At 35.6% G+C, this 26,429-nt stretch overlaps 3 protein-coding genes across 13 annotated transcripts in view; 1 reads left to right on the forward strand and 2 right to left on the reverse strand.

The window, feature by feature from the left end:
- The window catches only part of LOC132152898 (transmembrane protein 163a), a 28,139-nt gene extending 26,645 nt beyond the window's left edge, over positions 1-1,494 (forward strand). The window contains exon 8 of the mRNA XM_059561868.1: positions 82-1,494. Coding sequence (XP_059417851.1) covers positions 82-142 — 61 coding nt within the window. The 3' untranslated portion in view covers positions 143-1,494. The remainder of the gene's footprint in view (positions 1-81) is intronic.
- LOC132152888 (zona pellucida sperm-binding protein 4-like) overlaps positions 1-26,429 on the reverse strand; it is a 240,818-nt gene that overhangs the window by 13,001 nt on the left and 201,388 nt on the right. The window lies entirely within an intron of this gene.
- LOC132152904 (ADP-ribosylation factor-like protein 4C) lies at positions 23,982-25,580 on the reverse strand. Its single transcript, XM_059561884.1, has one exon. It carries the CDS (start codon positions 25,210-25,212, stop codon positions 24,634-24,636), a length of 579 nt encoding a protein of 192 aa, XP_059417867.1. The 5' UTR covers positions 25,213-25,580; the 3' UTR covers positions 23,982-24,633.

The following is a 26,429-nucleotide window of genomic DNA, read 5'->3' on the forward strand; positions in this document are numbered from 1 at the left end:
GATGCTTTCTCCAAAAGACATTAATCATTCGCACTAAAATGTCTCTGATGTGAATCTTTCCATTCTTCATTTCTCCTGCAGGCTGTTGATCGACATGGTACCACGAGTAAGACAAACTCGAAACTATGAGCGCTTTGAATAATGCTGGTTTAGAAGAACAAAAAAGTCATCATATGGATCCAGTTATCCCTCTTAGCTCCTGCTGCTCTCTCGACTCAAATGATACCCAAATACATCCAGGAATGATGTCTGCTGGCAGCCAATTCAGCATCATGTATTGTAGAATCACCACTCCGACCAGCTCCTGATGTCCTATTTCACTCAGCACAACATTTAACAGAAGGAAGGAGGAAGAAGAATGAGCTGGTCAGTGGATCGTGTCATTCCTGGCACTCAAGATATCATCTTGGATGGAGTCACTGGTTTTAAGCAGAGATCAGCATTTACTGGTCACATCCATGAAATTCTACAATGCCACATTTTATGTTTTTTTTTCTTCTTTCTCTTAAATTATGGAGGAAAACATGAATTTATACTATATTATACTCTGTTTAATGAAAAATCACGTGAATGTGTATTTGAAACCACATGCCTATAATTCGTTTAGGTCAGTTTTACAGATCATCCTTCTGTTACATCATGTCATCCCACCTGTTGTCCTCCAAAAGGATTTAATTATATTGTATGTTTATATTTTAGTGTATAATAGAGCTAGAGACCAGCAGTGTAGAGGTAACACTCGTTTCAGTAAAGAAAGCACACAGAAATGTCCTGAATTAGGCACAATTACACTAAAGGTTAAAGACCACAGTTCAGGGTCAGTAAGATAATTATGAAATATCAATATTGAAAAATAGCTTCAGAATTGACAGAAATGGCCCATAATCCATCAGTGATCTGTCATACACACTAAGATCTTATGAATCAATAGTCAAAATGACTAATCAGCACAAACCCCCTCAAAATTATGGATGTAAGGGTTTTTGAAAGGTTATAGCTTCCTGATGTTGAACCATTTCTAGCACCACAACCAGGAACAAGACAAAAACTGAATTACAGAAATATTCCTGAATCTATCTATTCTTGTCTTTACTACTTGTCTTTTTTGCTTGAACTGCATACTTTGTAATTCAATGCAAAATATCTCAATTAATGTTTTTGCAGCACTGTTGTATTTATTTTTAAGCAATCAATTAATCTGACCTTTGCTGTGCGATGATCCACTGTGTTTAGCCAGTGATTTCCGTGGCATGCATTGCTGTGTCTGTTTGCCACTTGCTAATGAATTTATCAGATATTCTTTTCGTGCCAAGACTGAATGAGATTAGAATGGCCTGAAGTAACGTCTGACGTAGAAATGATTGATTTGGGCTCCAGCAAACAGAATGAATTACTGTTGTATTATGGAGGGTCTGTGAGGCAGGGCAGCTTATTACACAATGAAAAGCAAATTATTGGAAAAACAAAGCAGATTTTAGTTTTATATGATACTGTTTAACAAAACTAATCTAGAATATAATGAGTTTTTCACCTTTCATTTGTTTCTCCACGGAGACATTAATCCAAATCTTTGTCATTTGTGACCTACAAATCTACACTGCTGTTCAAAAATTTTGGGGTCAGTAAGATTTTGTGTATGTGTGTGTGTGTGTGTGTGTGTGTGTGTGTGTGTGTGTAAAATAACAATAATAATAAATAAAAGTACTTTTACTTGGGTGCACTAATTTGATCAAAATAACAAAAGCTGTTTTTATTTTTATTTCTTTATAAATGCTTTTCTTTTGAACTTTCTATTCATCAAAGGGTCACAGTTTTTACAAAAATATTAAGCAGAACTTTTCAACATTGAAAATAGTAATAATAATAATAATCATAATAATAATAATAAATGTTAGAATGTCAGTATATTAGAGTGATTTCTGAAGGATCATGTGACACTGAAGACTGAAGTAATGATGTTGAAAATTCAGCGTAATGTTTAATTAGATAACAGATATTTTAAATGATAATAATAATTTGCAGTATTACTGTTTTTACTGCATTTGTGATCAAATAGATTCAGCCTAAATTGAGCACAAGAGACTTCTTTCAAAAACATAAAAAAATCTTACCAACCCCAACCTTGTGAATAGTAATGTATTTTAAATTCCTTTTATCCATATGTAAAAAATAAAAAGGCATATTAATTTGAATTAACATGAATTATTAATTCACACATTTTACACGACTCCCTAAGCATAGAGATAAGTTTTAAAATTTAATGCTTTCTTACAAAATGCAGTTTGTCACTGACAATTCCAAGTACACCAACTATCATTCTCACAGGTTTTTTTAATTAATTATTTTATTTTTATTGTCTCATATAATTAGGATCTAAATGTAACTGAATGTAAAAGCTCAGCTACTGCACACCTACTGATGTACAGGGGCGCCGTAACCGGGTGTTGGGGGGGTTGGAGGTTAGGATGAATCCAAGGGGCCCACGAGGGAGAAGGGGTCCAGAAACCATAGCGGCGCCCCTGCTGATGCATGCATCTCACTGATATTACCAGACAATCACGAGTCGAACAATAACTGCAGCACAGACTCCCAAAGCCTTTTGTCTACTGCTCAATGTGATCTCATCTGAAGAGGGAAACTTTACAGCAGATCATGTTGTTTTTTATTTATTTCTGATTTGTGCTCAGGTGATGCCATTGGAGTGTTTGTGTCACAATAAAATAGGATCATTCCATTTACGTATCAGTGCATTATAACCTGAATATTTTTTCAAATTCAGTGTTCCATAATCCTATATAAACTGTACTGACTAGACTTTATTTGTATAGACTGCCCACGGTAACTGATATTTCAATGTGCCGAATTAATGCTGTATTATTATTATTTTTTAAATCTGGTATCGAGTACTTGTATTATTCAGATGTCAGGTCACAACTGCCAGATAGGCAGGTTGTTTGTTATGAGTCAGTTGCTTTATTCATTCCTTTTCATCAGGAATATTGTGCTAGTTTTGTAAATCTAAGCATGTGTTAGACTGTAATGTACCACCAGCTGACACATAGGAGAACATAGCTGTCTGTTCATAGACTTCAGTGACTGTAGTTGCTTGTACACACAATGGGTGAAATTGTTACATGTGCTTAGTTGAGGTTGTGACGATTGTACAAATCAGTCTATTCCAAAGACAAACTGACAGCTGGAACCTGTTATAGTTAGCTCAGGCTTGAAGTCTGTACTTATGGTGTAGTTTAGTCTTAAGCAATACTCACTGCTAGGCTTTGCATGAAAAACCACCACATACATACAAAACGCTGCACAAACACTGAAACACAAGCACACGCATGCACAAGCAAATGCACACGCAACACATTTCTAATGTCTGGCACATAGACGAGGTTCTGAATGTACATTTATTTCAATAGTGATACTGATCTTTATTTCTGTAGAACATGTGAAATATGGCTTGACTTAAAGGTTGTATGAAAAATAAAATCTCATAAGAAAATGCTGCTTGGTAATGTCTAATTGTCCATCATTTTAAATTGTGTACTGTGCTACTTACTATTTAGTAGGTCTACTATTTATCAGTTTGACATATTTGTTGTAACATTACTGTTACATTAACAGCTGTACAGTCTAAATGTTAATGAATATCCGAGAAGCCCTGATAAATATCATTTGTTAGACATTAAGGATGAAGCATAAACATGTTAAGGTTACAGCATGTGGTTACAGAAACTAAATCTACCTTAGGAAAAATACAAAATGTGTGACAACTTGCCCCATCCCATTTCAACAACAGAATCAGTGCTTTTTCTTCCGTCTTGATTTATTTCTGAAGGAGGTGTTCTGCACATTTTATTTATGTCCACTAGATGGCGAGCTGTTAACAGATAGTTACATACAGTACACTGATAATTCAACAGGACACAGTTGAACCATACAGAAATGTATAGGTTAATAATTACAAATAGGTTATTGTACTATTTTATTCCTTTTATTAAGTAATACAATTACACGTTGACGGGTTTGTAATTAAGGGCTTTTTGTGGTGATTTTATGTTCAATAAGTATACTTTTTGAAAGTTTTTAGATGCAGTTTGGCGGAAAAGTGAATGTGTGTAATACTTCATATGACCAGTAGGGGGCAGAAAATAGATATGATTTGTTTCTCACACGTGACCTCTTCAGGAAAACATTAGCAACACTATGGTGTTTTGATACCTATTTGATGGTGCAGATAATCTCAGTGTCAGACATGTTTTAAAATACATCTAACGATGATTTACAGTTAGATCTGTTGTCAGTCACATAAGTATAAGTACATCATTTTCTATACATCATCAGATTCACTGTAATTTCAGTCTTATCTAATAAACAGAACTTGTGAAAACTACCATCTGTGACTTGGCTTACAGAGCACTTTCACGAGAAACTCTGACTGCGAGACACAGGAGTCAGACTGTGCTGAATGAACAGATTTCACACTTGATGGAGGCACAGAGTCAAACTCAAGCTTGGAGTCATGGTGACAGACAGAACAAAACAGCCGAAAGGCAACTGGAAGTGGGGTTCAGAGGGGAGTCGAGCTTTCAAATGTTGCCCCAAAGCCGGAGGGAATGGCTGGAATCTCCTGATCCATTCCACCCCCGCAAGACCCGCCTCAAGAATAAATCCCAGACTGACATGTTTGAAATGACATTTACAGCTGTTCAGTGTTGTTTTTGGACTCTGAGTCTTTAATGCAAAATGGACATATCCAGATTCCATCAGATTCCATGAATGAATGCAAACCAGAAAGAAAGAATGTCTCTTCCGTACAGCATGCTTTTGAATCTAAATGAAAAGGTGGTTCACATTTCTCATTTCAGCATGTTCCCAGTCTGGTCAGGCTGCTCCAGTAACTCAGAGCATGTTCGATACTCTCCTCGCCTCCGAGGTGTATGAACCTTAAAGCAGGGGTGAAGCTTTGTTCACTGAATGGAGCAGCATTCCAGAGGTGATGTGAGCATACCACAATACAAGATCATATGAGCTACAGCTCACAGCTGCAGATCTTAATATCCTCGACCTTGCTTTGGCCTCCATGGCCAAGGACCAACAGAGTATTAAATTCTAAATGCAGGGTCTTGTATGAAATAAAACTGTGTTTAATTCTCAAATGTATTCATTCTTACTGTATTACATTAATCTGGTTTATGCCAGTGTGTCAATCATTCCATGACATTCTATTATTCCATGATAATCTAAAATAAAGGGATAAATAATGACAGTTCTTGTGTTTTGAGCTCTCAAGTGATATACCTTTACTGCATGTGGCAATGTGTTTATTTAAATTTTTGTATTTTTTATTTTGTTTTTATTTCAGTTATATTATATTGGCCAAATGCCAAGCCAACATTTTAATTTAATTATTTTAAGTAAAAAAATTTCATATATATATATATATATATATATATATATATATATATATATATATATATATATATATATATATATATATATATATATATATATATATATATATATATATATTATTATTTAGTGATTATTAAATGACCTATTTTTTGACTATTTAGTTTACACTGATACACTCTGAATAACTTATTTATAAGATATGATATATTTATATTTATATGAATAACATAATATTTTGTGGTTATTAAAGCATTGTGTAAAAATCTACTGAAATCTTTATACATATGCATAAATATATACATTCAAAAAAAACATGCCTTCTTTTTATTTGGACTTTTTGAGAGAAGTTCAAGAATTAATTCAAAATGAAAACTTAATAGGTCTGTTTTATTAGTTGTGGCTAATAAATTCATTATCTGTTTTGGACAAACACTCATTCTTTATTAATTAAAAAAAAATGTATCATGATAAAATGATTACAATCAGTATAGAATTAATAAATAATATTTAATGGGTTTGTATGATTGTACAATCAGTTTTGCAGGTCTTCACAACTTCTTTTGTTTTGCAACTGTAATTTGATATTCAGTAAGCATTCATGTTTATGTTTTAGCGCAGTGACTAAGATCAGTTCATGCTTTAGTAAGTGCTTAGTCTTTGCTGCCACTTACCCTCTAGTGAGGTGTTGTGTTCTTTGTCAAAAGTAGGTCAAGTCATCCATCTTATTTACCAAACAATCAAACAATGATAAAAAATAATGCATCATGGGACTAGACCACAGACGGAAGACAGGACTGTATCTAATCAAAGGCCTGCAGGGTCAGGCTAATGGAAACTGGTGTTGTGCTGCACCAAATGTATACATATTAATGTGTTAGAGTGGTCCAGACACATGAACAAACACAGAAATGTTTCTAACACCCATCAGTGACACTGATTGATTGAGACCTCAGGATTTGCTGCTTATGGAATGTTTGTATCAGCCAATGCTAGACAGGAGGTGGGGGGGGGGGCAGCTGTTGCCATGACAACAGCCATAAGCTTGGCGTATGGAGGGGGAGGGAGAAAGCAGGCATCTAATAAATGCCAATGAGTGGTGGATGGAGACATCTACAATGTTGGCAGATGGACTCAATTTAAATAGGGAACATTCACAGATATGAACCCGAGAACCGAGAATATTTTGAGAACTGTCAGAATTCTGAATCTGTTTGGCTTTACTGTCAGAAAAATGATCCTGGATGCAGAGGAAGACACAAGCGATGCTGAAAAGAAAAGAAATATTACTGGCAGATATGTAAAGCTTTTCTGCTGAAGTATTTAGAGAAATGTTTGAGAAGTTTCTGTTCAGCTTTAATGTAAAATAAAAGTACCTGAAAGCAAGTGAGGGAAAAAACACACATTCAGACAGCATCTGAATATACTGTACATACTTACATACAAAAACCAGTATTTGAGTAGTATGTCCAAATTTTAAAGCATTCATAAACCAGGTGCCAAAAAGTACCCAGATGACCTACTACTATTGATGAGTTTCTGATATGCGTATGCAATGGATAATTTAATATCTCATAAGGCCAGGGGGTTTGTGAATGGTAGTTAAACAACCCAACTGATGCTGTATAGGTCACATGACAATGACGAACGTAGTAGCGGAGAGCGGGGTAAGTTGTCACATGGGTAAGTTGTCACACTGTTCATAACTCGAAAACTTGAGGCTCTATCTCAAAAATCAAATAGCCACTTAGTGTGACTTCTTCTTCTATAGTCAATTTTCTGTTCAAATGTGGTTAAGATCATTCTAATCTGAGTTTAGCTAAATTTTCTTATTTTTTAGCTTAAAGGCAGGGTAGGTAATACATGTATAAACAACTTTCTTCCAAATTTGCAGAGGTGGAAAGAGTACAAAAATATTCTACTCAAGTAAAAGTACCATTACATTAATGAAATTTTACTTAAGTACAAGTAAAAGTACCAGTCTAAAAATCTACTCAAGTAAAAGTAAAAAGTAGCTCATTTAAAATTTACTCAGAGTAAAAATTACTTAGTTACATTTTAACAGTGGGAGGGAGTCATAAATGGGACAGGCCAAGAGTGTCAAACTCAGTTCCTGGAGGGCCACAGTCCTGCACAGTTTAGATATAACCCTAATTAAACACACCTGATCCAGCTAATCTAATCATTTAGGTTTATTTGAAAACTACATGATATGTGTGCTGGAGCAGGGTTAGAACTAAACTCTGCAGGGCTATGGCCCTCCAGGAACTGAGTTTGACACCCCTGGGATAGGTCTATTAATCTCAAACTAGTTGTTTTTAATTAAAGGAATCAGTTATTTAGAATAATAAAACATTTGGGCTGTTACCAGACAAATCAGTATCAACAAACTCATCTTTTAATGCAGAGGAAATGCAGAAGATTCATTGGAAGTGGCATTTAGATGTATTACACTGTTTAGTAGGCTACAGGACAAGAATGCATTTAACCTGCAGTTACAAATGCATGAATAATGTTTTGATATACAAGACATAAAATGTTGAATACTCATTTGAAATGATAAGAATTTAATTATTTAAAAAAATCAAAAGATACTTTAAATGTGAAATTAAAATGGCCAGTATGTGTCAGCAAGTCACTGTTAATAAGTGAGTCATTGCGATTGAACCGAATCATTTAAACAGTTGATTCATTCAGGAACGAAACACTGTCACGTTGCTCAGAGACGCAAAACTGTGCTTTGGTGGCTGTGTTTGGAATTATTTTCTGTTGTAGAAATAGAGCTAAAAAAGGCAATATAATGTCTAAAACGCAAGTCTCTTAATTAACTTGTTTACTGAACTGTTATATATATGTATGCATGTATATATTCATGATGATTTTTGGAGGAAAAGATGGCATTCTTTGTGTGATTTTGATTTAATATATGAAATTATATAAATATGTGAATTTTCTGCCCCTATATCTTCAATTTTGTGATCATTCTAAATGCATTTTAGGAGACTGAATCACACAGTGAAAGAACGCACTATAAATGCGCGCGCACATCATTAAAACAAAAATAGCACACTCCTCACCACGGTCTTTTTAGCTAATTTGTGCAAAACCTCTTGCTAAAATGTCAAAGCTTCATTTTAACCACCAATGCAACGATGCAATTATTTAGCTTACCTCTACATTCTTGCGAAGGGTTGATGTCTTGTTGAGATTTTATAAGCTGCTAGTTTGGTCTTCCTAAGCAAGTACAGCTTACACTGCATAATAGAGCATACATATGGCCAGGGGTTCACTTCATTTCCTTCGAGTTCAACTTCAGAATATGACGGGGTTTCGTTTTCAGCGGTGTCTGCACCACTAACGCCTGTTTTGTCCGTCTGCATCTTTCTTGTGATTTTAGCGCCAGTTTGCCCTCCTGCCCATTATTTACTGCCGTAGTTTCCAGGGAGCGATTTTTTTTTTTTTTTACTCAGTAATTAATGTGTTTTAAAATGTAGCGAAGTACAATACTTCAAACTAAATATACTTAAGTAAAAGTAAAATTACAGATTTAAAAAATTACTTTAAAAAGTATTAGTACACAAAAAAGCTACTCAATTACAGTAACGCGAGTAAATGTAATTCGTTACTTTCCACCTCTGCAAATTTGTTTAAACTTTCTATATATATCAATGCATAATTAAAATGTAAGTACTCTGATAAAAAGAGTATAAAAATCGAGTGACTCTAGACCGTTTAATCTGTATTAAACACAGCTCATTATTTCCATTTCGGGACGAAACATAGGATTGGCTTAGGCGACTGTCACTCTCTCGCAACCATGGCAACCACCCTTTTGCTACACATGACCTGCCCACTTGCGCGCGCACGTTTGATTTGAGGAATTCAACAGGCAGTGGCACAGATCCTAGGAATACCAAAACAATGGCAGAGAAACAGCAAGCAAAATTCACAGTACCAGCCTATGCAGTTAGTGAAGGCAAACTAGGCAAAAAAAGGAAGACAGTAACAGTACAAGAAAAGGCAATGAACAAAAAGTCTTTGGATAAACCAAGAAATAAAACGCGAGTTTATATCGGCGTGGCTTTCCAGCGGTGGCGAGAACTGAGGGAACTCAATGGGCTGAAAAGTGACTCCTTGATGGCTTTATTTCTGCTGGACAGGTAAATCTTTCTTTTTGTATTTTGATCATACATATTTTTTTGTTTATTTTTTCATGAAGCATGCGTCATTAGCACACGTAGCTGCATAATATAGCTAACATAACATTACTTAGCGAGCCGTAGTAGAGACGATAAATAATCTATAGGAGCCCAGAAGGGAGGGGGTGGAGTGAATGGAAATAATGAGCTGTCTTTAAAACAGTCGTGAGAGGTCTACAGACACTCGATTTTTATACTTTCTTTTTCAGAGTACTTATATTTTAATTATGTATTGATATATAAATAAAGTTTAAACAAATTTGGAAAAAAAGTTTTTAATACATTTTTTTACCTACCCTGCCTTTAAAGAGTAAAAAAAAAATCACTCTAACTTTTATGCAATACAACTTTGTTAGGTATGAATGTTAAAAATTATTATTTTGCACAAAATAGAGGAGACAATAACATGTCTTTTGATACTTTAGCTGACGTGCTATATTGAGCTAACCTTGAGATTTAGCCAACTTTAGCACACAAGTCAGTTAGGGGCAAGTTGTCTCAATGACTTTGGGGCAAGTCGTCACATATGACAACTTGCCCCAGTACTAAAAAAAACACATAGAACATGCTCAAAAAACATTGAGATGTATTTCTGGAAACTGGTTTTGCACCATCTTATGTCACAGATCGACCCATTCAGAACCCTGCCCTGCCAGGTCCCAGCAGCAGATCTGTTCTGTCTAGCATTCCCAGTTATGCTTCTGCTATCACCAGCTCACCCTTACCCAGCAATGCTATTGCTATTGCTATTGCGGACTACCAACTCCAGAGCAATTCTTAGAAATAGAAAAGCAACTAGAAATAGAAAAGAATAAAGCTGAATCTAGCTAAAAGCGGTTTCAAAATTGTTGTATGTGAGTCCAAATCTGGACCTACTAAAAACAAGGCAGTTAAAAGAAGAAAAATAATAGAAGAGTCATCATCAGATGATGAAGAGTGCTTCTGCCTCGACTTTGTGGAGCCTTTTTCAAACATTCGTCCAAAAGAGACCTGGGTAAAATGTGTAAAAATCAACAAATGGGCCCATGATGCTTGCACTTCAGTCCAGGCAATTTACAGGGAATCTGTTTTGTTCAGAGGTTAAACATGTTAAGTTAAGCGAGTTATCTGCAGTATTTCATTCAGTTATCATTGATCTATGTGCAAGCCAGAGAACGAAAGGAGAATAACAGACAATATACTATATTACATTAACTTCACAATATAACAAATAACAGCATTAACATAGATTAAGTACACATTCACATTCAGATGCACATTCAATCACGGACAAGGGAGAACTGAACAGACCGGGTATTTAAACACACAGAAGGTAATGAGGGAACTGGAGACAGGTGGGGAATAATCAATTACCAAAACTAGAACAGGAAGATGACCAAATAAGGAGACAGACAGTCCATGAACGTAACAATATGTGCCCAAGACTTCATTCTTTCATTTGGCATGACATGTATATCATTGTGATGTACGGTGCTCATTAAATGTTAGACAGTTTGAAAAGTGTGACAACTTACCCCACTCTCCCCTACTTCTGAATTACTTTAATAATGCACAAATTCATATTATATCATAGCATATATTTTTAATGATTGTGAAGTAAATACTTTTTAAAAAAAAAAGTCATTTAAGACTTTACAAGTAAAATACTGAATCATTCACATAAACAATTCGTTCAAGAACACTGATTAATCCTGCCATTCCTCAAGTGTGATTGGTTAGCTGACCAAAAAGTGACAGTGATGAGTGCTGTATTTCAGCCAAAGTTTAAAATTCTTCAACTCCAGGAGCCGAGAAGAATAATGCCTAGCGCTCGGTGAAATAAATGCTCAGCACCTCACCACACTACTGGCTACCATTGAAAACAATTGAAAAAAAATTATAAATAAATGCTAGCCTCAGGATAAAACGCTTTGGTGGACACACTGCCTAACTATCAATACTGTGTCTAAAATGTATGAAACTCAGTATTAACTTTATAAACACAATATCAGACTCATAATCAGCACGTCTAATATTGTAGTTGCTCTTGTCAAGTGATAATGCTTAATTGTATTACTTACAAAGTTGTTCCATGTTTCCATGTTTTAGAATAAAATTCCAGCATGGTCAAATTAAAACAATTCAATTTACCGAATTGCAAATGCACCAGTGCCATAAAATTATATAGATAAAGGCACAAGAGGTGGTGTGTGGAGGTGTCATGAAGGAATAGGATTACAGATCTGGCCTTACGTACACCTCTGGGGATGTTAATGTGTAAACTTCATCATTAAGTAAATGTTACACCAGCGTCAAGCATTTCAGTCTAACCTAGAAAACAATTAAAAGAAAGTGGAAGTGGAATGTAATAATGCTTTCTATGTGAATGGCCGATAGAGTATGTGTAGCTATTGGTTGCAAAGCACTGTTTACAAACAAAATAAAATGGAAGGAAGACACGGAGATTCAAGTAATTAAATGAATGGCAAACACCCAAAAGATTCCAGTCTGATTTTACAGGCAGAATTCCTTTGAACAGAGAACAGGTGTGGGGAGTCTGGATTATACGCAATAAATACACATACTTTTGTGTGTTACGACATGCCATTGAAATTACTGCGTCAATGGTGCAACGAACAGATAATTGACTATAGAGGCTGTCCAAACTTACTCATATTCAAGACAAACCAGTTGATACAATCCTGCCAGGACTGAAACATGAGAATTTATGTGACTGTGAGTTTGTGTGCAAGCTAACAAGAACTGGAATGGAAAAAAATACAAAGAGGTCACAAATAGTTTATCTGTTCTGCTGGGGATTTGTAGAACAGCTTGTGTGGATTTATCACTTAGTATGTCTTCTTGTCTTTAATCTTTTCCATCTCTTTCAAAATATTTTTAGCTTCAACGTGTCATTTAGGGATTATCAGATTTATCAGTTATACTTCTCTGTAAATATACCTGCTATTTTTGGATAGTCAACAGGTTGAGTTAAATCAGGCATTATCATTTAGTCCTTGCTTTAGAAAGGTTTACAGTAAAGAGGAGCTGTGGGCTTGATGTGATTATGGTTGGATCTCCTGCTGTAACATGATCTCATAAACCACATTCTGATGTGGTTTACAAATCCATATCCTTATCTTTTATGTAAATCTGACAACATTTAATATACATATTATATATGTAAAAAAAGGTTAAACTGTTAACCTAATTTTACCAAATAGTGGTAAATTATAATTAAAACAACTGTAAAGTTAGCCAGCTATTTAATAAGCTGTTTTCTGATTTAAAAGGGCAAATCTTTTCAGAAATCATACATCATGAATCACAGTAGTGCACTTAGTTACTGTTTTCTACATTAAATGAAATGCCAGCTGTGTGCCTTTCAGGTTTGTTTGTCAAATGTAAACAACACATGTGTTCATGAAAGTCAAGCTCTTAATATTGCTACACCCTGTCATTGAGAAACACCCAGCACGCTTGTTCAGACTGGATAATGTTTGACTCAGAACACAAACATTGCAGGAGCAAGCTAAGACATGTCCGAGTGCTCTCACAATTTCACTGCAATGACGTGAATCTATTTTACAAATAGTATTTACATTTTACATGGTCAAAATATGTAACGTTCTCTGTATTTTATTCGTATTTTAAGCATTTTTATTTCATTGAGAACATGTAGCCCAGTGCATGCCAAAATAAAGAAAAAGCTAATTAACCTATAGCAGCCCAGAAGACATGCAGTCAAAGCTTGTCTGGATTTATGTTCTCCAGCTGGGGCCCCCTCAGGACCACCTCTGACCCTCCGGTCCCACAAAGACCAGGGCTGAAGTCTCAGTGAGGCTGTCCGTATGTGGGAATTGCTTCCTGAGAGGGAGTGGATGAAAAAAAAGAAGAACAAAGAAAAGAACAAAGAACTTTTTGTTTTAATTCCTAAAACCACCCCTCATTTGATCGAATGTAGCAAGATGCTGTTTCTCTGATGTCTAATGTGGTTTTTTTTCTCAGGGATATTGGTGTAGATTTTAGTTTAGGAAGAGTGTTTCCTGACTTTTCCAAGCTTAGTCACTATTACAAGCCCTCCCCAATATAATAAGGACAGAAATATTAAATAACTCTTTAATTCCTTAAGTTGCATTGCATTGCATTGAGTTTGAGTTCCTGCAAAACTGGCAGAATCTCCTACCTTCCTGATCACTTCCACCCCCACCACCTCCCAGCTTACATCAGGGTGAAGTTGTTCTTTTATTACTGACTAATAGTCTCTCAGCCATGAATCAACCTTTGTACAAGGAGTCTCTGTCTCTGTCTACTTTTCACTCTTGCTGTTTTTGTAGTTGTGCAAAGAAAGGCCATTCTACCTTCTTCAGAAGGAACAATGAATGGCTCGGTCCTTTCCTTCATGAGGAATGTTTGGCAGCAGTCAGCAGCTTTAGATTTTTATTTATTTGATGCTGGATAAATGCCTTTCAGTCCTTTGATTCAATTTGAATGTTCTGTTTAGCTTAACTCACTAATATGTCCAACCAAGTTGTTTAAACTTAGAAATATATTTCAGTAAATGTTAGTGTGACGAGTGGGGCGGGGCCCGAGGGACATGGGAGCGAGGCCGGGGGAGTGATTGGAGATGAACTACACCTGTTCGTCCCACCGGTCTCGAGGCCCATGGAGGAGATGGAAGGATATAAAACTGGAGCGACGACAGTGAAGGACGAGAGAGGACCAGGCCTGGGCTTTTAGTTGTGTTTTGGTTTTTATTTTATGCGCACCAGTCGTCCGTGAGGGGCTGGTGCGCTGTTTTGTGTTTATTTTGTTATTAAAATGTTTTTGATTGTCCGCCGGTTCCCGCCTCCTTCTTCCGGATGAATATGAAGGTTGATATCGTTACAGTTAGCAAATTCTTTCATCAGTTCATACACCATGATATTCATCAACAAATATTAGGTTTATTGGAATTTTTTATATTTTCTATCTGAATAGATACTGTTAACCAATAGTAAGTTTTGAATCAATTGCACAATGTCGAAATCTTTAAAGTACACAGATTAGTCACAATACCTGCATCAGTAATAATCCACCGACTCATGCTATTGATTTAGCAATGCAGCAGCCTAACGCTCTCACTATTTTACACAGAATATGCTAAATAAATTTCAGAGTCATCAAAAAGTGTGGATGAATGGTCAGCATTTGACTAATGGCATTTAAGATGCCAAATGAATCACATTCCCACACACACAATTATGTCATAGCTAAAGATAACGAATGATGAATAATTTGTTTATCTTTAAATGATGAAAAAAAAACATATCCACAGTGGGGGAGAAAAAATATTTGGAAAAACATTTAGAATTCCCAGCCCAGATATTTTTGAGCCAAATAGATTGTTCATTTAAAAAAATGTTTCAGAAATATGTAGATTGTACTTTTTAATTGAAGAGGTAATTAAAAGAAAATGTTGTTGCATGATCACTTCATTTAAGAATATGTATACTTTTTTCATAAAATAAATACAATAAAAAAATCTAATGACAGGAATATGCATGAATCTTAACACATTGTAAGCTATACACACTCAGAAAAAAGGTACAAAAGCTGTCATTGGGGATACCCTTTCAAAAGGTATACCTTTGTATCTTATTTATCCCTTAAGGATACATTACATATTAGAACCTAAAGTGTACATATTAGTGCGTAAATTAAAACCTAAATAATACACATCCGTAACTTCTAAAAGAGTAGAACCCCAGTGAAAGCTTTTGTATCTTTTTGTCTGAGAGTGTAGGAATAAGACAGTGTGTCTTTATTGGTCTGAAACATAATCTTTGATGTAAAACACTTACATTGTTTTTCTTTGTGTAAAGAAACAACTTCAATCTGTTCAGCTTGGAGCAGAAGAAACAACTGTCGACTGTGACCAACAAAACAGGGAAATCATATAAGAGTCAATAGATCTGTGTGAAGATGTAATCTGCGCTCATGGAAGCAAGATGGCATGACCACATTAGACCTTTCCTGACAGAACAGCCACTAGAAGAGTGGCAGAATACTATATAGCAACTTTTTTTGCTGAAGAAAAGTTGAAAGTAGTGTAAACGGAAGCATGTGGTGACATATTATAAACTTAGGAAAATCATATTGAGGAAATAAATAGGAATTTAATTTTGACAGTCAAATTTTGACATGAAAAACTTTCAGTCAGTTGCAAAACAAAGGAAGTGTTAATTTCCAAGTCTGTCCAACCACATGTATTTAATTTATAATACAGAGATGTTTTAGGAAGAAGATGATAATAAAATAGATTATGTTTTTACTTGTCTTGTCTTATTTTAGTTTGTTGAACATAGACTGAGTGTTATCTGTAGCTTCAGAAGAAGTACAGAGTTTCACATTCAAGGCGTTCTTGTGAAGAGTTTCCCCCATGCACTGAAACCCTATGATTCTCTCAAGACAGCTGGAGTGTGACCAGATGGACCGGTTGCCATGTCAACCTCTTGATTCCCTCTCACTTTTGTGAAAGTGGGTTGATCATAAACAAAGCTGTATGTCATTACGAGATCCTTCTGCCTCTCTCTCACATTTCAGCAGAAGGGAATCATGTTGGTCAAAAAGAACAAATGCCACTCATGGGTCAGTCACCTACATGGGCCACTTATAAAAAAAAATAAAAAAAAAGATTTTTGTGTTCTGCAAAGGTGAATTAAAATGATCAAGTAACAGTAAAGCCATTCATATTGTTACAAAAGATTTTGAGATTTTTTTTTAAACTGATAATAATTCATAAAAAATATATATATTTAATATGTTTTTTTAAACATTGATAATAACAGTAAAAATCATGATATTAGTATTATTTCTGAAGGATATGTGTAATGCTGCTGCTTTTTAAATAAATAAATTACATTTTTAAATAGAATATTTAGGAATATTACTGTTTTACTGTATTAACTGAATACATGCAGCCTTGGTGAGCATATGATATGCATTTTAAAAATAAATTTTAGGGTTAATTCTTTTAGTGTTTTTCTTTTTTGTTTTTTTTTACCAGTGCCAAACTTATGAACAGTAGTATGTTGATGAAACATGCCACGGTTCAACTTTTTTAATTTATTTTTTTCGTCCTGTAGATGTGGAAATGCAAGGAATAGTAAGCCAGAAGCAGCTTTTAAAGGTGTGAGTGCTGACGTCACACCTTCAGAGACACTCATATTGAGAAACGTTAGCACATCCTGTATCTGTAATAAGCTGATCTTTTTTCTTTTTTTTTTGGACGGTTTTTAAAACAAAGAGTTGAGACCTATGTGAATCTCCACACATACTTTGTGTTCTAGTGTTCTTAGCCTGAGTGATTTTAAATATTTTATGCTGTGGATGAAGAAATCTCAGATCATCTTTATTACTAACAGCACCTCTCCTCCCCTTTAAAACAATCAAAGGCTTCTGTATCAAAGTGTCTTGCCTTGCACACTTGCACAGCTTTTTATTCAATTTGCACCATGCTGTGAGGTCATGTGGAAGAATTTAGATGAAGACAATGAGGCAGACTGATCCTGCGCAGTCATTAATCATGCATTTAAAACTGATTTTGTGGAGATGTGACGCTTTATGGCTCCATGCCAGTCTAGAACTGGTCACCAAACATTTAGTTTAAGTTCTTGCTTATCATGCATACTTACGTTTTATCAGCAGAAGTGGTTATAAATTAGGCAACTTTCGTTCCAACAAGGTTCCATAGGTTATATGGTATGCACTATTTATTTATTAGGTGTCTGTGAAGAGGTTTTGAAATCTTTAGATTTTGAAAAGGGTGACAGAGCTGTGGGATTCTCAGAAGAACACTGTGCTCAGCAGTTCAGCCCACACACTGCTACAAGTAAGCATGACATGTCATGGAGTCAACACTTTTGAAGAAGAACAAGCAATGACTATAATGTTTTCTTTTTCTCTCCAGTGTTGAATTCTGTCTTATCATTTCCAGTCACACTGTGATCCCAACTATGGTATGGTATGGTATGGTAAGGTCCAATAATGGTTAGAATTTAAAAATGGAGCCTATACATAAAAACTTTCATGTTCTGTTCTGGGCATTTTGACCAAGAGAAGAGACACACACACCTTGTTATACCTGATACGTTTTTCTTTAAGTTGAGCTTAGTCTAGCTTAATGTCAGCTTCTGTTATTCATCCTGTCATGAAAAAAAAAAGAAAAAAAAAAGAGTCACATATGGCAATAAAGTACCCAGAATTAGTCCTTTACATTTAAATAGAAAAACAACAAAAAGTGAAGTACTGAATTTCATTACTGAACATTTTGTTACATAAACAGACCAAGAAAAATAATTTTTTTTTATGCAGTCTTAAAATAAAATTCAATTCATTTCAGACCTTTAAACCACTTACACAATAAATGTAAATGAAAATCCTGATTTGATGTTTCAAATTTGTCTCTGTCATTTTATTTATTTCATTTTGTTTATTCTTTAAAGCTGATGTTTTTTTTAATTTAACGAATGATTATATTCATCATATTTTAGATGATATTTTTCCAGGATGTCGTGTTGTGTCTTTCCTGCATGCATTAGTGTGACTTATGCATTTAGAGCTGGTTTACTCAACCATGTGTAGACTAATAGAACTTTAACCTTTGACCTGTGACACTTTTCACAAAAAGGCTTCGCCGAGCAAATAGTGCTGCTTGGCCAAATAGTGCAGATCTCTGACCATCCTTAAACTCAACTCAAATCCAGACTTTATAGTTCCAAAAAGAAGCTGAAAACAGGCACTGAACACTAACATAAGACATTTAACTCTGAATGACTTTGATGAGCTGAGGGAAAGACAACCAAAAGAGCCTGCTAATAAGAGGAAGCCATGATGATCATTATGGATTATACATAACAATTTATACTTGTCTACTCAAAATATTAAGGTGATCGCACTGCAGTATACTAGAGATACTAGATACAAGATTCTTTTAGATAAAAAAAATATATATATATATATATATGTATATATATAATTTTTTTATATCTAAAAGAATCTTGTACATATCGTGTACGTATACTAGATATAATATATATAATATATTATATATATTTTTTATATATATATATATATATAATTTTTTTTTTTTTTTATCTAAAAGAATCTTGTACATGTCGTGTACGTAGATGTAACATACAGGCTTGCATCACCCCAACTAGACAATGGTGGTTTTGTTGGGAAATCTAACACACTGGTGTTTGCGAAACAGCATGGACCTCACAGTAAGGCTTTAGACTGTCTGTCAAAGAATACTAAAATAACATGTATCATGTTTGCCCAAAAAATATTTTTGATACAAAGCATTTGATCACTAAAATAATGCATTTGTAGACTATATACCAGGGTAATCATTTAATAACAACCAGGACCAGCACAACTTCTAGCTGGATTCGATTGGTTTAGTTTCCCACATTCATAATGAGTTTCTATTTATGAATGAAAGAGGTGAAAGGAAGTTCTTGTTATACAGTGGAACAATCAACTTTTAAGGGCATATATGTATACATTTGTCCAGCCTAGAGTTCAGAAATACAGTGTGGAAAATGCTATTTTAGTGTACAGAAAATGTGCTTCAAAAAATGAACTGAAAATTTTGTGTTGCTGAGTTATATTCAGTAGAACAGGGGCACACGAGGAACAAGAGAGTCAGATAGGATTGGACAGAGAAAGAGAGAGAGGGAACAATGGAGAGCAGGGCAACAGAAAGTTGCTCCATTTCCATCTGAAAGAAATTCTCCAGGTTGGGCCGCCGAAAACTGAAGCACATCAGTGGCCATCTCACGTTCTCAAGGAAAGTGGACATGGCATCGAAATGTCTCCTAATCAAGGAATGTAGCAGAAGAAAACAAGACACAAAGTCTTCATAGAAATTGTCACTGATCAGTTCATGAGATAAGATTTAAGATAATGCTCTTCAGTATTAACTGCTGAAACTAATAGAGGCCTACAGATTCTCTTCAATTAAAATTCAATATACATATTCAATACGTTAAGTTTAATCGACAGAATTTGTGGCAAATTGTTGATTACAACAAGCTATATATTTGACCAGCAAAAACGCACTGTTGCAGTGAAGCACTTGCAATGGAAATAATTGGGAAGGTTATAATTTTGTCAAAGTACTTACATTAATCCTATTGCAAAAACTGTTTCGTTTGAGCTGAAAAGATGGGCTCATAAATTTTTTTGGTGATTTTAAACTTTTAGGCATTAAACCATGGTGACAAAATATCAAAGCTGGATAAAACGACATATAGAATTTTTTTTTTCTTTTTTTCTGCTTAAATCCTGTTAACATGCATTGTTTATATTTCGTGGCTAAAAAGACAGTATTTTAATCTTTACAGATTGGCCCCATGCACTCAGTGCCTCACAGCTGTAACCCAGATTTTTTTTTTCTTTTAAAGAAAAGGAGGGATGTTATATGTTTGTTTTTTTTTTTGCAGTAATTAATATTATGCCAAAAGTGATGTTGATTTAGCTTAGGGCTGAAATGTACCTTTATCAATTTTTTCACTTTTTCAATCAATTCAGCTTAATCACCTGATACTATAGTGTCCCAAAGTTATAGTCAGCCTCATTGCAATACGCACAAACAATTAAATTATTCTATAATGGCCTAAAAAGATATTACGTCTATTACGTTAGAAGAGGTGGGTGTGGGATGTAACCCAGATTTCTCTTCAGAACAAAAAGTCTGCTGGGTGTAGCTGCTGTTTCACACTTATCAAATATCCATTTGTGGTTTCTGTTACAATGGTACAAAGTCAAGACATAAGAGACAGAAGCTTTACAAAAGCTTGTTATGCCTGAAGCATGTACATAAGCTAATATTTCATATTCAGCTTTCTGAATAAAGAATAAAGCCATGTATCATGGATAGTTTCTTCATTGCTCTGTTTTCCTGAGAGTTGTGTGGATCTCCAGTGGTTCAGTACTGCTCATGGGTTGCACTGGTCTGCTGATGTCAAACGCCTGTTTGTTTATTCTGAGTCTGACAGATGCCCTTTGTCATTAGATTAAAGACCTAATTAATTTGTCTCTTTGTGACTGCTGGTGCAATGTGATTTAGATTGTTTACACAATTTGTTTCTCATAGATTAATTATGCTGTATTTTGTGGTGTGGGGTTTGGAGGAGTGTTCCAGAAGCCTCTCTCTGTGCTACCAACAGTGAGCAGGAGAGCAACATGTTAATCAAGCCAAGCCAAACGAAGCGTCCTTGCTAAGCAAAATTTTTCATTTTAATTATTCTTTAAAAAATTATTACTGAGCCCAAACTTCTGAAAGTTGGTAATAACTTAGATGTTACACAATATATGTGATTTAAAGGCATTGAAGTTCGGTTTTTTTATATAGTTTTTTTTTTTCAGATAATCTGATACATTTGTCTCTTATGGTATTGGATAATAAATAAGCACTGTACAACCTCTACACAGAATCAGACACTACCGCCCCTGCATGTGCAGCCAAGCATGCTGGGAAAAGAGGGTGACCTGACCCTAAATCCAGTGGGAGACTCCCACCTGCAGAGCTTAAGAAGGTAAAGGACATAATAAGTGGTTTGAAATCTTTTTTGTTTAAGGATTGTTAATGCTTGATCAGACTTTTTGATACTGTTTTCTGTAGCTCTACTGACACTGTACTGACATTCAGTTAAAACCATGATAAAACATGTAATTTAGAGACTGTTAGATTGAGTGTTTTTGCACATACTTGCTTTTATAATGCTTTTATAATGCTAAATGCCAATAACGCTTCTTGATACTTGAATTATGGTGATACAGGCCTGATGGTTGTGGCTCTCATTCTGTACTTCTCTCTCCCATGAGAGGGAGGACAGACATTGATCTGCAGCCATTTACTGAAGGTTTCTTCTTTCTGTTGGGCTATATTCCCTCAAGGATCCTGGAGATTTCCAGCCACAAACCCCTGTCCAAAGCACAGACACTCAGCCATTATGCGTCTCTGTCCCCATCCCCCTCTCTAGGGAAATGTAAACAGCTTTCCCCTCCTCCGTAGATCTCTCACTCACATCTCACACTTTTCTTTCTTTCAAGCACCTCCAGTCTAAGCACAATTTACACATATGGGGCAGAAGTATGCGTTTGATTGACAAGAGGACTAAGTGCTAAATGGGCAGCTTAATATGCATTTTTTATACACATACTAGCATACTATATATATATATACACCTTCTCATTCAAAGATTTTTCTTTATTTTCATGACTATGAAAATTGTAGAGTCACACTGAAGGCATCAAGGGCTATTTGACCAAGAAGGAGAGTGATGGGGTGCTGCGCCAGATGACCTGGCCTCCACAGTCACCGGACCTGAACCCAATCGAGATGGTTTAGGGGTGAGCTGGACCGCAGACAGAAGGCAAAAGGGCCAACAAGTGCTAAGCATCTCTCGGGGAACTCCTTCAAGATTGTTGGAAGACCATTTCAGGTGACTACCTCTTGAAGCTCATCAAGAGAATGCCAAGAGTGTGCAAAGCAGTAATCAAAGCAAAAGGTGGCTACTTTGAAGAACCTAGAATATGACATATTTTCAGTTGTTTCACACTTTTTTGTTATGTATATAATTCCATATATAATTCCACATGTGTTAATTCATAGTTTTGATGCCTTCAGTGTGAATCTACAATTTTCATAGTCATGAAAATGAAGAAAATTCTTTGAATGAGAAGGTGTGTCCAAACTTTTGGTCTGTACTGTAGCCTATATATGCAAGACAATAAGATCCAACAGAAGTTGCAGCTGAGAACAAAGACCATCAGCATGTTCCACATGTGAAGGACCACACACTTAGAAACACCCTCCTTAAAGCATACACACATTCAGAAAATCTCAAAAGTTCTTAAACAATCTTTAGCTTTCTTTTGATTTGGACAGGGTTTGACATGCATTTTTATTTAATTTTGTTTTAAACCATATTCAGAACAATTGTTTGTTCTGGCAACAGTTTTAGTTAACATTCAGAATAGAAATGTGAGAGTGTGTGGCATTTTGCTTATTTTTGTCACCGTTCCAGTCTTTGTTAGAGGAAAGTCCTATATGGTTTAATCATGTGTGACCAAGACAGTAGCTATTAAGAATACATATTGCCTGAAATCTCTGCGAAGGTTCTGTTAACTGGGTTTTTGCTGACCTGTTTCTGTCTTTATGAAGGTGTGTTTAATCCTAATTGACTTGAATATATACATTGCATTTAAAATACTATAAATTTTTGAGTAAATATTCCTCACATCCACATCATAGATTCTTTTAAATATGTCATATGCTGGATATTGTTAATTCACTATGAATATATAACATGGTACTGAACTTTAACTGCGAAAGTTAGTTGTTAGGTTAGTCTTTATTAGACAAGACAAATGTATAGATTGCCTTGATGACCTCATTATGGCATCATCTTCTGCTGTCCATTTGGAGGTGCTCAGGGAATTGCCTTCTGTCTCCACAAAAGCCCCATGTGAAATCTGATCTTCATCAAAGTTTCATGTATAGTGAGGCTCTTATCACCTCGCATATCAAATCAAGACAAATTACTCTTACCAACTACCCCCTTTAATAAGGTATTTAATTTTTTTTTTCAGTTTGTTACAAAAAGGCATCATTAAACTTATTTTTTAAAATATTTTTTAGTGTGACTTTAGTTTGATGTTTGAGTGTAATGAATAAAGACCACATTCAAAAAACAAACACATATAATGTTATCATATGTAATTATTTCCTGGAAATTTGGTCAAATTCAAAAATTTCAGGCAAGCCCACAACCTTTCACTATAATTGCGGTTGTAAGTGACCAGACAGGTTTTTTAAATGGGGGTTTTGTATTGACTGACCATCTCTCTCCTCTTGGGATGAAACCCTAGAGTTATATGGGATAGAAAGACACCATTGTCAGCATGGCTGGAAAGGGGGCTTATTAACTTAAGCTTAAATAACAAAGATGGCATGGCTATCCAAACACAACATTTTTGCACAAAAAGTTAATTTAATATATATGTTTTTGTAGGAAACCATAAAATGAATGTAGATAAAATTGCATGAGTTTTTTCAATTCAATTGTGCTTAAGGTAAAACACCCAAGCTAGCTCAATTGAAAAGTTATCAGTCGGTTGCTTTATGGCTTCTTTCAGTGTTTACAGAAAGCTTGGTAGACTCAAAACTACCTCCCCTTTAACAGAACCTGAAAAAGCCCAAATGATTAGTTCTTACTTGTAAAATTTTCCAATGATCCTAGAACACTGGTGAGAGATTCATCCATGATACAGCTGCAATCACCATAAATACCTTTAACCCTCATATCTTCGTGATAAAGAACATGAGATAAGATGTTTGCAATAACACACATTTTAATTGACAAAATATTTCAGGATTCATTTCGACTTTGTAATACACTGACAGTCTATTATCTGATCTACAGTTTTGTACACTACTATCTGGTAAGAAAAAAAAAGTGCTTAGAAGTGGACCGTGTCCCAGGCAATGCCCAGTCCATCACTTGAGTTCTTCAGAGTTCCTGTGAATCTAGATGTCTTCACGAGACTTCATACCCAGTGAAGTTACAGTAATTTTGTGAATTACAAGGTCCTCACACCCCAATTTCATTCTGGGATTTTGAAGCTACAGTTCTTGACAATGTCCTCAGCAGTTATCTCGATGTTCCATAAGATTCAAAATAAGATATCATGCATTCAATGACATCTTACAGCATTTTTCACAGTGCTTCAGTAGAGAACTCCTTCAAACTGATGACAAGACTATGCAAATTAATGGCAGCTTAATAGGGGACCAGCCCTTTTAACAAATTGTTTCCATTTAGTTTTTTCCATTTTGGTTGCCATCAAGATTACATGCAACATAAATCCAGCTCAACAACAAACAACAACCGTTCAGATGCATGTCAGCAGTGCAACATTGACATGGCAAATCCAGTGACTCAGGCCATAAGCAATGGGAAAAGGCAAGTGGAGGCTTTGTAGAGAGTTATCGCTTTTTCTTCTGTTTGAGGCTTTTTCGTCGTTTGACTATCATTTCGTACAGTTTGTCCATGCCTTCATGAAGCCCATCGCCTATGATGGCACAGGCCGGTTGGATGTGGTAGGTGGTGGCAGGCGTGAGCTCCTGGAGCGCCAGCTGCTTCTCTATATCCGCCACAGACAGAGATCTCGGCAGGTCCTGTTTATTAGCTATTACTAAGAGCGGCGTTCCTTGGTTTTCAGCGAATTTGGTCACTTTATGCAGCTCCGTCTTGGCCTCCTCCAGTCGATCCACGTCTACAGAGTCCACCACATAAATAATGCCATCCGTGCACCTACTGTAAGATTTCCACAAGGGCCGGAGTTTCTCCTGCCCACCAACGTCCCAGAAATGACAGCTTAATCCTTTGGCCGTGCCGTTACTCAATTTGATTTTTTCCGTGTTGAATCCTATTGTAGGCACAGTGTTGACAAACTCGTTGAATTTCAGCCTATAAAGGACGGTTGTTTTCCCTGCAGAGTCCAAGCCAAGCATCACTATATGGAGGGACTGAAACGCAGATATGTTGGAGAAACTGTTCCCCATTTTGATCTCCTCGTTAGTAGGGGTATAACCAATGCAGCCCCCGTCGGCACCAGCGACTCGACCAAATTCAGACTGGATGTGATGGAGCGATCATTGCAGTGCGCGTGAGATCTGCTCGGTAAACACTCCTCTATGAGCGGAGAGTCTCTGCAGTAACCGCTCACATCAATATTCCCACCACAAACTGCTGGAAATTCCTTCTGACTGCTCAGCGTTCAGTCTCTCCCGGCGCTCGTCCACATCAGTGATGAATGAATGTGATCAGAGATCTCTTTTAGGCATGAGCGCGCTTACTCAAGCGGTCGATGATGGACACAAGCGAGCGAGTATATGGTAATGAATGGAAGCAAGCAGCTGCTCATCACACTGGAGAAACTCCGCCCGCATTTCGTGTGAAACTGAAAAAACAAACCCCTCTTATGGCAAACTAGCTATTCCTTAAACTAAAAAGTTGTTGCCCTGCCTATCTTTTTATTTTTCAATAATAAAGCCAATTATCACTTAACAATTAAATATTCGTTTTGTGTCCACTTTAAAAACCTTCGCCATATAGTGAAACAAATATATTATCATATTTCATATATAACTACAAAGCTATATGGGATTTCATTCAAAGAGTTTTTTGTTGTTGTTGTATTCTTAAAACTAACTAACCAAAAGTACAAACAATATTAAGTTTTAGAGTATTACTTTAGCTAAAGTATTTTTATCAAAAAAAAAAAAAAAAGGTTTATTTTCCCACAAAAATTAGTTGTTTCATCAATGTTCAATAAAAACATATACATTTTGTACCATCATGCACTATGGGAGTAGTGAAAAGAATGTGTTCCTTTATTAGCCCCATTGCACCCTTGCTGATTAGTGTAGTTGATCAACCATTCAGCATTAAAAGTTGTATCAACATTGAAACAACAACTGACATTTCAACCGTGTTTTAAAGTTGAAGGTCAGTCACATGGAGGCTGGGGATAGTTTTGAAATTATTGCTAGTGGGCTTTGCCTATAGTGATTTAGTAAAATAATAGTATAGTTTAACGGATTAAATGTTAAAATGGCTTTCCACACAGCTCCCCTCAGAGTTCTCTAGTTTTCTTGGAAGATGGGAGGCATTCGTCCAGAAACTAGGGTGCGTCAACGAAATTTGTCTTTTAACACGTTAAAAAAAAAAAAAAAAAAAAAAAAAAAACCTTTTTAGACACGCATTTTCACACCTTCCT

Source organism: Carassius carassius, chromosome 11, assembly GCF_963082965.1.
Source record: "Carassius carassius chromosome 11, fCarCar2.1, whole genome shotgun sequence".
NCBI lineage: Eukaryota > Metazoa > Chordata > Actinopteri > Cypriniformes > Cyprinidae > Carassius > Carassius carassius.

What these genes read in the sequence shown, in the direction of transcription:
- LOC132152904 (XM_059561884.1), bottom strand. Translation starts at nt 25,212, where the DNA reads ATGGGGAACAGTTTCTCCAACATATCTGCGTTTCAGTCCCTCCATATA.